The sequence below is a fragment of the Rhipicephalus microplus genome, chromosome X (genome assembly GCF_043290135.1).
Source record: "Rhipicephalus microplus isolate Deutch F79 chromosome X, USDA_Rmic, whole genome shotgun sequence".
NCBI lineage: Eukaryota > Metazoa > Arthropoda > Arachnida > Ixodida > Ixodidae > Rhipicephalus > Rhipicephalus microplus.
The window spans coordinates 235949245-235961427 of NC_134710.1; the positions used below are offsets into that span (position 1 = coordinate 235949245).

A 12183-nucleotide genomic window follows, 5' to 3' on the forward strand; every position below is an offset into this window, starting at 1 on the left:
GTACAGGCGTATCAAAAAGAGAGAGCGAGAGCAATAAGCAATACTCAGCTGGAGCCAGTGACCAGAGTCAACAGCTGTAATTTTGGACTTCTTACTTTTCGTGTCTGACTGGCAATCTGCAATCTTTTTTCTAACTCTGGCTGCCCAAGGACAGCAGATTTTTACAGCAAAGACTGTTATAAGATCACATCTCGGGTCACACGCAGCGCCGTAGCTGTCCGCCGCCTCCGGTGTCCGTAACAACACTACACGAAATAAGAATAAAAAGTACCAGGGACACAGTGGGGCTCAAACCGGGTCCACTGTATGCCAGACCAGTATTCTACCACTGAGCCACGCCAGTGCTTGGGACTTGTTCACGAACTTGCCTTAGGCAGGCTTGATGTCGGGAAAGAAATTGCGTTAATATGAGTAATAACGTGTTTTATACAACCAGGGTAATAAAGTAATAAAAAGTAATAATAATGAGTAATAAAGATACAACCAGGCATCACACAATGTGAAGAGCGTAACGAGCGTATGCGTAACGAGCCAATGCTCCAAACCATTAAAAAAGCTTATTCTTGATCACCTCTTAACTGTGGCCCATACCCACTTCAGGCATAATTCCTCATCGTCGTCAGTCACTGCATGAACAATCGGCCCAAAATTACTTGCAAGTGCTTAGCGGATACCATGCTTCTCAGAAGAATGACGAAAGATAGCATAGTGAATGCCAGCCTACTACCCAGAAATTATTATTACTAATGCCGTAGTTGGTTCCCAGCAAGTGTGCTTGCAGCAGTTACCCAACAAGTGTTAAGAAACGGCTTTGAAAGGCCGCTCTTGTAGCCTTCGCTGTGACTGTGCTGTGCCTTCCGCGCAGGCCTGGCATTTTTTATGTGCTGCTGATTAGATTGGCAGATGTGAACCGAGTGTCAGTAGCTTGACTTTGTACACTGCTTACTTAAACAGTGAAGCACAGATGTAGGAGAAAAAGGCCTCACAAGCACTGAATGTGTGAATGTGAAGTTGAATCCATGGGAAGTAAATTGAGAGAAGCAAAATAAGCAAAAGGCAGATTGACACGTGGAAAAATGAAAAGAGTGATCGAGCAAGGTGTGAAGAAGGCAGCGCAAACATGAGAGGAGCGCTATCACTAAGTGGCACTGCCTTTACACGTGTAAAGGCAGTGCCACAGACTCTGCTGCACATGTCCGCAGTAAATATGTGCCACCACACAAGACCCGATCACAAGATTCACAGAGCCACCTCTTTGCAAGCTTTGCAAGGCAGTGTGCGCCCACCTTCTGTGTGCCGAAGTACATAGTCCACACCCTTCGCATGCCACTTTTGCCCTTCACCTTAAACCCTCCACTTTAATTTTTTTTTCTTCTGCTTCCTTTGACCAGCATACGCTGCAAACACGGAGCGCTTAGTTATGGAGCTATGTTCTCTGGCTGTACGATAAATGGAGCTTTGTTCAGTAGATCATCTTTCCACTGATAGCGAATTTTTGCATGTTTGCATGCCATTGGCAATAGCGCATGATAAATGCACATCTCTGTGGTATGCAGAAGCAAAGAGCACGATATTTTAGAAAAATAAGTTGGTGAACGCACACAAATAGCATTCAAGAAAACCAGAACGGCAATACTCAATCCACGTGATTGCGACTACAAGGCATAATAAACAACTAGTGTGTATTAAAACAGCGCAACACAGGATGGTTTTTTCATATGCATATGCAGTCAAAACACGCGATCACTACAGTCGAATCCCTTTATAATAGACACTTATATAAGATACAAATGGGTATAACAGACACCAGTGTAGCAACACTAGAATACGGGTTGATAAAAAAAATGGATATGAGGTATCCTGCTTATGAGAGACAAGAATTGCTTCTGAGAAATAAGCTATAAAACTATATACAGCTGAGTGCCTTTTATAAAGGCGCTCAGCTGTATATAGTTTTCAGCGCACCGTTCATGCACATGTCCATGCCTGTTTATTTCAAAAGGCTACGATACACATTATTATGAAGGGTGCAGAGATACCTGTGGCTAAAGAAATGAGTCAAGCTATGCAGCACAGTGTTGCACAAGTTGCGCATAAAGAATGTGGTTTCGATATATGAAGCGTGTTCTTATAATCGCAGTGGAAAATACAATGAAGATGTACTGCTGTGCAAGGTCATCTTAGAAGTTTAAGAAACACATCTACTTTGTAATAACACGTTTCTTGAATGCCTACCTCAGATCGCACACACCACTAGAGAATAGCTATTCGGCTTTGTGAAGCGCACTAAACTCTGATATTGCGTTCTGGTCGATTAGTGACAGCACAACGAGGTTCATTGACCGTTCAGCACTGGATAATGAAAGAAAAGGCCATATTTTTTCGGTCCGAAAGCTCCGCCAACGTGAGCAGCTCAGCCTCTCCGTGGCCCATCCTTTTGGAGACACTAGCAGACGATTCTGCGATGGTGCCCAATAGAACGTGGCAGACGTGCCCAGTGTTGCCAGAGTACTAAGCATTATGAATATCCCCTCAACATGAAGTGTCCTGCAAGCCGAAGACACCGCCAGGACAATAGTGCGCTTGGTCGACGCACATGCATGGTTTGGCTTCACACTACAATCTTGTTAGACTGAAATAATGTTTCTCCCTCTAATTCTCTGTGTAAAGATTACAGTTTTCATCTTTTAAAATGCCAGGTTCTTCTGACAGCTCCCCAGCCCCCACCGGTGTTTTTCTTCGGGGGGATTCTTGCAGCCATTTCGTGCCCAATAGACACTGATTCTTCACTGGTGGTTTCTTTCAATTCCGAATTGATTAGAACTTTAAAAATTTAACAGACGACTACATTTATAGAACATACCTACAGAGATCGATCAATGGCATACACAAGTTTGCTCTAAAGATGGAGCTCTTTGCAGATGATGAAACAATAAATACGTGTGCAATTTCATTTTTGCACTTGTTCGTGGAGCGACAGGAAAGGTGTTCAAGTTATCTTTGAAGTGGCACAGAAAACTGTAAAGGCATAATGAGGTTGGTAGAGTGGGGGTGAGGGGGTAGAACATTGCATTATGTCTGTGGTCAGACAAATGAAAGGGTAGATTTTCTAGGTAAATCACCTAAAGAAGCTTACACATTAAAATGTTTAAGATACTAAAATGTGTCCATGTAGTCACTTTCTGCTGTGTGGAGTTTGAAAAAAAAAATATACTGAATTAACACAAAACTGTGTTGTGAATACAACAAAAAGGTTGCCATAACAACATGATTATATATGTCTTTTACTGAATCAGTTTTGTGGGAATCCCCGTTCTGAATAAAAGTTTAATGAAAGAACAAAGCTGCCTTTGGCTTTAGAAAGTAAGCCAGGATTACAGTGTTCTACTTACTCTTCTTTACACAGATTTGTTTTCTTTAGGAGTCTGTATGGCAATATTTTTTTCAATAACAGAGTATGGCAAAGCTTTTTTTTTTCTAATCTTCAAGTGAAAAGCATGGCAAGGACTGATCGAATATGTGCACTTTCCAAGCATTCAGTTCATTCTTAATGAAAAAAAGTCTGCGTTTAGGAGGTAAATGGTACTTGGTGTTCATCAGTTTCTTGTGGCAACCAGTACCAAATATTATTTACCATTGGGTGTTAAAATAGTATTGTGAACACACCTGCACAGGTGTTGTGTCATACCAACCTTTAATTTCTGGTACAACAGGCTTGCACATGATGTAAGTACTTCTGTTGTACTGAAGTGTAGTTGGACGGCATAGTAGTGTGTAACTTCAGGAATATAGTAGCAGAAAAGACATGGGAAAGCTCATTTTTACATAAAACTTTACTGTAAAAACTTTACACAGTGCTGCTTTGTTATGCATGAATAAAAAAAATTGCAGAAACTAATTCGTTTAAGTATGCAATAGGAAAAATGCCGGTTGCTTATTCCATTTTTTGATGTTGCAGCAGCTAGTTTGTTTGGCGTCATTGTCCCTGGTTTGCTTTGAGAACAATGACCAGGAACTTGTCCCTGGTAGAGCAGTGGATTATGCCATGTGGGCAGACAAAAGTAAGGACAGATGTCCTAAGTTAATCCAATAAAAAAACCTTGTACATTAAAATGTTTAAAATATTAAAATGTTTTCATGCAGTCATGTTTTGCTCTGTGCGGTCTGAAATAAAAATAAACTGAATTCATACAGAAGTTCGTTATGGATTACACATAATAGTCTTCTTCGTCTTCAAAGTAAAACTGGTATGGGTCCACATTTCTGATGTCGTTTTCCCTAACATACCTGCAATGAATGCAAAAGAAGTGAGAGTATGTAAAGTGAAGGAATACTTATGACTGAATTTCAGTTTAAATGGTATGGTTAAGGTCAAGAGTATCTATGCAGTACCTGGGCGTGATCTAATACTAGGTGCTTTTACACAATGTATTGCTTTTTCATGGTGAGCTTTGAGTGCCAAATGTATACGTAGAATTTTGGGAGTGTGCCAACAAGGTGCAAGAAGTCTAACTTTGTATGGTGCTCTTTACAATATGGATGTAAACGACAAAAATGCATTCGTTTACACTTGTGTATGACAAAAAATTGCGAGAAAGTGGAGGCTTGTAGGGCTACAAGGCCACATTTATAAAGTGTAAGTAATCCAAGTAGGAAGTTCATGAAAATCACTTTTATTTTATAGGAATAGTAGTTACAGGCACACTTAAGAACCGGATTTACCATCAACATCACATTCTGTATGAAGTCCAAGTATGAGACTGTATGCATGCATGCTCTCTACTGTAGGGTGCGCAGTAGAAGTCAAATGTTTGCAAGAGTTTAAAAGTGCTGCATCCTAGCAGCATTGCACAATGCAATATTTCATCTTAATTAGCATTTGTTTATCAATATATAAAAATTTTATAAATTTCTACATCCAATAAAAGAACACTAAAGTTAATCACTTAAGTCAGTTTATATTTACAACTTATTTTTAAAAAATTATAGCTAACTTTGCTATCGCAGCCTCATTTTAACAGAAAATAAGGTGAAAGTGAAAGTTTTATATTCTGGTCACATTGCTTCCTCCCAGAGAACACAATGTAATGCATTTTTTGCCAATGAATAATTAGGCAGGCCCTAGCAGAAAGAAACCATCAAAATTTACAGCCAGTCTGTGCGAGAGCTTTGAGCCAGTATTAGCCTGTATTTTCATTTGGCAAGTCTTCTCATAGGATGAGTCATGCTTTCAGTATTGTGAAAGGGTTCTTACTGTTAAGAGACAAAGTAAATTTCTTGTTGCTGTACTTTTAGAGCAAGAATTTAAATGCTAGGGTATTTATTGAAATGAAGGGGGACATAAAATTAATTTGCTGCATCAACCAGTTTGTAATAAAGCTAGAGTTTTTGGCACTGAAAGGTGCCAAACATGTCATTAAACAATACCAAAAATTTATTTTTTTATTTTTAACAGCTGAAAGCAAACCTCAGCTGCCTCCAAGAAGCAAAGAGAGTAGCTAGATGGGAGTGGAGAAGCTTTCGAAGTGCGATCACCATGAAGGCAAGCATTTTGCAAATAATGCCATGATCAGTAGGAAGTCAGTGTTTGGCATTTAAGAAGTACACTGAAGTCGATTGACAAAATGCCATATTAAGTAAATGTTTACATTACAGTTCATAAACGCTGCTATCTTGATATGAAGAATTTCTACACATGACTTTAGTGCCATTTATACATTTTAATAAGACACTCAAAAATAGGCACATTTAAGAGCATGGAAGGACTTACTTGCCCAGCCCACGGCTAATCCTATCCAGTTCTTTTCTCAAACGCATCATCTTCATGATTTCCTGTATGTTTGAAATGAAAGTAAAACACGACACAAATTTCAATCGGATAAAAATGAACATTACACACAAAGCCAGCTCATAAAAGGCACTTAGAAAATATAGATGACATGAGTTATATTGGAACGGTATAGATAAGATATATCTCAAGTCCCTTTATAAGCCTTTAAAGACAGAGGCTCGGGAAGTATATCTGAAGTGTGGGGGCGAAGTTTGTCGGCAGGGAGATTATATATATATATATATATATATATATATATATATATATATATATATATAATGTATAGAGGTGGTAATACATACCTCTGTTTTTGCTAAGGCGACAAAAGGAGGGATGGGGAGGGGGGAAGGGTCGCAGGAGTTGTTAGTGGGGGCATGTCTCCCCTTGTTTCTAAACTGCGGGGGCGACGGCCCCCACTGCCCCCCCCCCCCCCGGTTCTGGAGCCCCTGTTTAAAGAGGTATAATACAAAACTGTGCTCTAACCACAATTGTGAACATTGGTCAAGACTACAAGAATACACCCAGTCAATAAAGACAGATCAATTCAATTAGAGCTGATGGTTAGCTCAAAGTGCCCTAATAGCAAACCTTAAAGGTATGGTTCTTTGCAGCCTTTAAAGTTAACAAATCAGCTTTATAGAGTCTCAAAAATACCAATACTATTAAATATTGTCGTGGTACAACGCAAACAAAACACAGGTACACCTTGAGACAACGAAAGCAGCGTGTTCTTAACACCTGAGCCACAAGATCATCTTCTTTGGTCTCGAGTGAAGCTAGAGGCCCACTACCTCGTGTCCGCTAAAACACCCATCATCGTTTTCGTCCACATGTAGACACGCGTCATTTGCCTCCCTCTCAAAGAGCGTCGCCCCGATGCGAAGTCTGTAATGCAGTTTGTTTGTTTTTTTTCTCAAGAAAAGTCTCACGCAATCACTCGCTGACGTAAGGCTTAACGTAAGACGTAACGTGAACGAGTTCAGGATGGTGCTGGCGATGTTTTGTACTATACGAACTGTCGGGAACAACCTCGTAAGTGACATCACTCAGTCATCGCAGCACTAGGTACGGTCCAAAGTATCTTTTTAAGAGATTTTCGGAAAGTCGTTTCCATACGGGCGTCCAAACCCATACTTAGTCACCAGTTTGGTAGACGACTGTTCTGCGGTGAGCATTGTAGCGGCCTGCATCATACTCTTGCTGCTGGCTGATCCGCAAACGTGCAAGTTGCCTAGCTTTTTCCGTGCGTTCCATAAACGTGTCGCCGTCCGGAACGATGTCGTCGCCTTCGTGCGGTAACATTGCATCTAACATGATTCGTACTTCTCGTCCATTAACGAGGCTGAACGGTGTCATACGGGTCATTTCTTGCTTGGCTGTGTTGTATGCAAACGTTATGTAAAGCAAGATTTCATCCCAATTTTTGTGTTCAACGTCTACGTACATCAAAAGCATGTCTTCAATAGTTTTGTTTAGATGCTCTGTCAGCCCGTTCGCTTGCGGGTGGTAGGCGGTGGTCTTACGATGCGTTGTTCCACTCAGCATCAAGACATGGTCCAAAAGAGCTGCCGTAAATGCGGTTCCTCTGTCTGTGATTACGACGGTTGGTGCATCATGCCTCAGTACAATATTCTCGATGAAAAATCTTGCCACCTCCGCTGCTGTACCTCTCTGGATAGCCTGTCTCCGCATAACGGGTTAGATAATCTGTCGCGATGATAACCCATCGGTTGCCTGCAGTAGAAGTAGGGAGTGGGTCCAAATGTCCATGCCGATCTGGTGGAATGACGTCGTTGGGACCTGTACGGGTTGCAGGAGGCCAGCTGGTTTAGTCGGTGGTGACTTGCGTCGCTGGCAGTCGAGACAGGTACGAATGTGGTGCTTCAGGGCTGTGGTTAGTCTTGGCCAGTAATACCTTTGCTGTACCCTGGCCAACGTTCTCGTGTAACCCAAGTGGCCAGAGATAACCTTGTTGTGGCATGCTTTCAGTACTTCGGTGCGAAGGGCTGCTGGGATGACGAGCAGATAGGCAGATCCCGTCGATGAAAAATTTTTTTTGTAGAGTACTCCGCCCCATAAACAAAATGATGACAACACTCTTGCGAAAACTCTTGGCGCCTTCCGAGATCTGCCATCCAATTAGGTAATTAGGCCAAGCAACTCAGCGTCGTCACGTTGTTGCTGCGCAATGGCGGTCGTGTCGAGAACACCGAGAAATGAGAAATAAACACCGAGAAACGCGCTAATCGGCCGGTAGGGTCTTTAAGATTTGTTAACCAACACAGTGAGTGGTGGCCGCTAATTACTTTGAAGGGGCGGCCATATAAATATGGACGAAAATTTGTAACCGCCCGTACCACAGCGAGACATTCCTTCTCAGTCGTGGAGATACATGCCTTGATACATGCCTCAGTGCATGTTAACGTTCTGCTTGCGTAAGCGATTACCCTTTCTGTGCCCTTTTGCTGCTGCACAAGCACAGCTTCCAGACCAACATTGCTAGCATCGGTGTGAAGCATCATAGGTGCTCTCTCGTCGAAGTGGGTAGGGACTAGAGGTGTTTGTAGTCGCTGGCGAAGATTGTTAAAAGCAGCTTCCTCTTCGTTGTTCCACTCAAAAGTGACATCTTCTCTCGTGAGGCGAGTGAAGGGTGATGCTATGCGTGCGAAGTCCATGATAAATCGTCGATAATATGCACAGAGGCCGAGAAAGCGTCTGACAGCCTTCTTATCGGTCGGCATAGGGAACTGTTCTATGGCTGCGATTTTTTCAGGATCGGGACGAACCCCGCACCTCCACCAGTGTCGCGGTACAATGCGAACAAAACACAGGTACACCTTGAGACAACGAAAGCAGCGTGTTCTCAACAGCTGAGCCACAAGATCATCTTCTTCGGTCTCGAGTGAAGCTAGAGGCCCACAACCTCGTGTCCACTAAATCCCCCATCATCCTTTTTGTCCACATGTAGACACGCGTCAATATGTTATTTGACAAAATTAAGCATCGCGAAGAAATGATACTCGAAAAATGCAAGTTTTTTTCCAAAATTACACATTTCTTGTTTTTACTTTCACAAGCTTAAATTCTCTGCTTCCATGAAGAAAAAAAAAAAGAGGTTGTAAATAAATTCAAAGTAGATTAAAATCGATTTTAAAAAGTGCAAGGTGGCTACTAAATATTAAAAGAGCTGATTGTCTAGAGTGCTCTGAAAATTGTCACCTTGCCAATGCATTTCACATTAGGAGCTCACCAAAGCATCATGCTCCAAATAAGCATGATGGCCAAGCTCTCATGATGAAAGTCACTTAAAAAAGTTTAACTCTGCCACCTAGATGAGCTGTCATTTTTATGTTTGAAATGCATTTTCCTTAAGATGAAATTTCGGGCAATTACATGAGTTTGGGCATCACGCTTTTGGTACTTCTGATGGCCACATCAGAATGAAAGATTCCCTACATATTTCTTAACATGTGTAAAGTGCAAGTATCTCTTATAAAATTTAATCTGATATAAATTCTATAATTATCACGAGCTTAGAGTAAGCAAGTAGTATGGACTAACCATTTTCAGATTTCTCACATTTCAATTTTTCATGTTTATTAAAATGTCTAACACTGACTTTCTTGTTACTTACTTACATTCTACATTTATTGTGGGGAAATAAAAGCCATTAATGGCTCGTAACCATAAAAGTTTAGCAGCAGGAAAAGTGTGTTGTCCAAAAAGAGCTATATATTACGCATTTAGATAGTACAAAATGACAACTATGCAACTTACTATAAATCTGATTACATATTTGAAATCAGCATAAAAATACATGTACACATCAAAAATATAATTATAAACTTTTTTTTTGAGTAGCATATACCCTTAAATTATAAAGAAAGCCACAGTGGACAAGTGAGGGTTTCTTATAATACAGCTAAATGTAAGTTCGCAAATGTTTTTACATGTAAAACTTGACCAAAATGCTGCCACCGTGTTGAGGGATCAAACCCGTATCCTCTAGCTGGCAGTTCAACATTTTAGCCACTAAGCTACCACAGCAGCTGATGAGATTTGTGAACGCACTGTGATGATCCTTATGCCCTCAAAAAGTATGAAATATCACTTACAAATACCGATGATAACACCATGAACAATTCAGAAAGTTGCACTGTCCTAAATAGCATCTTTGCAAAATGATTTCTTGATCGCAGTGTTGATACATATATGTACAAGTGCAAACAGAATTTATTTCCAATAGATCCGATAGCAGATTTTGCAGGGACTATAAAGTTAATACATGCTGTAAAACTAGCCTCTTCCTGTGGTGCCCCAAAAATTAAAAATATTTGGGAATACTGCTATGTACTCCTTGTCATGAATAAAATAGTAGCCAGTGAATAAAGAAGAAAACTGTGGCATTTGACACTAACGAAGCACAGGACAAAAATAAAAGATAAAAAAGAAAATTCAAGAGAAGTTAAAACGCTAAGTGGGAAGCAGAAGCTGAAAGTATAAATTTAATTGCAATCCTCATCTAAAAGTTGATTGATGACGACAAACAAACGATGATGCCAGGGAAAGTATAGGGGATGTTGCTAGTAGTAATTATAGTGCAGATGTGAAGAAAGAAAAGTGGACGAAAAGGTAACTTGCCATTGGCAGGGGCCAAACCTGCGACATTCGAATAACGCGTTCGATGCTCTACCAAATAAGCTACAGCCGCGGTCATCTCTTCATCTACTTTATGGGGTATATAAGTGCATTTAAATGTGGGAGTATCACTCAGTGCTGCTAGTAGTCGTGACAGCGAGTGTAGAACACTCTTCTAGGGGCAAAGCTCCATAAGGTTGAGGCTTGTCCTTTGGTGTTGTGCACCGTAGCCACTAGTGATGATGATCAAAAACAAGCATGTTCCACACCACACATTCTTTTACAGCGAAAGCTGTTATGAGATCACAACTCGGGTCGCACAGTTGTCCGCTGCCGCTGGTGTCCGTAATCACATCGTGCGAAATTAGAAAAGAGGAAAAAAACCACCACCAATGACACAGTGACGCTCGAACTCGGGTCTGCTGGGTGTCAGCCCAGTATTCTACCACTGAGTTATGCCAGTGCTTGTAACTTGTTGTCAAACTTGCCTTAGGCAGGCTTGATGCCAGGAAAGCAATCGCATTATTACAACTTATAAAGCATTTCAAAACAGCGAGAAAACAACCAGTCGTTGGACAATGCGAATAGCGTAACGAGTGGGCCATCCAATGCTCCAACCCATTACAAAAGCTTGCTCTTGTTCTTCTATTAACTGTGATGCATACCCACTTCAGCCAAAATTCCTCATCGTCGTCAGCCACTGCATGAACAAATGGAATGGAATTCCTTGCAAGTGTTTAGCTGATACCACGCTTCTCAGAAGAATGACGAAGAATAGCGTAGTGAATGCCAGCCTACTACCCAAATAAATTTATTAATAATGACCTAATGGATATCAAGCAAGTGTGTTTGCAGTAGTCACCTAATGAGTGTTTCGAAAAGGCTCTGAAAGGCCGCTCTTCTAGCTTTCACTGTGACTGTGCTGCGCCTTCCAGGCAGGCCTGGCGTTTTTTCTGCTATTACGGCACAGCACATGGAAGATGCCCACTATACATCATGATGATGACGCTCATGACGATGAAGAACATTCCAGACCACACATTCCTTTTCAGCCAGCACAGCACATGCAAGGTGCCCACTACGCCATGATGATGATGATGATGATCACGAACAATGACTGGCTTCTGCAGTATGTGACATCTCGATATGCTCTACGACGCATTTCATATGACTGGAAACAACCACAAGGGGAACGTGCAGAGACCTCGTCATTGCCAACTTCAGGCTAGATCTGATACCACAAAGCAGCAGTAATGAAGGCATAACGAAATTCACAACTCAACACAACATAACAATAAACAATGCATATAACTGTACACCGCCTGCTACTCATTTACATGCGTGAGTGCTCAATGTCACCCATGATTTACGGTAACACCAATAATCCCACTGCTTTGTCCATTCATCATCATTCACTTCGTGGATACGCCTTGATTTTTTCTGCCTGTTAGCGTCACATCTTTTCGTACACTTTTTTTCTTCACATTTACATTACAATTACTATTAATAACATCCCCTACACATTCCTTGGCATCATTGTCTTTTCGTTCTTATTAATTACATAATGTTATCATTGCAAGTGGCATGCACATTTTTACAGCTTCTGTGAGAACGATTTACAAAGTGACAAGCAAAATGTGTCGCTATCATTTTTCTGTACTGCTTCACACGTTCTGCGCTTAAAGGGGCGGTGCCACCACATTTCGAGGCTAAAA

The 12183-nt window shown here is 41.2% G+C and overlaps 1 protein-coding gene across 7 annotated transcripts in view; it reads right to left on the reverse strand.

Annotated features, from left to right (window-relative positions):
* Positions 1 to 3815: 3815 nt before the first annotated feature.
* The window catches only part of LOC119187747 (uncharacterized), a 116641-nt gene continuing 108273 nt past the window's right edge, over positions 3816 to 12183 (reverse strand). For 5 of the 7 annotated variants that reach the window (XM_075878831.1, XM_075878832.1, XM_037435818.2 and 2 more), the window contains 2 exons: positions 5771 to 5832; positions 3816 to 4287 (listed from right to left, as the gene is read on the reverse strand). In XM_075878831.1, coding sequence (XP_075734946.1) covers positions 4209 to 4287; positions 5771 to 5832 — 141 coding nt within the window. In that variant the 3' untranslated portion in view covers positions 3816 to 4208. The remainder of the gene's footprint in view (positions 4288 to 5770; positions 5833 to 12183) is intronic. The other 2 variants (XR_012887234.1, XR_005111897.2) reach the window with 1 other exon arrangement.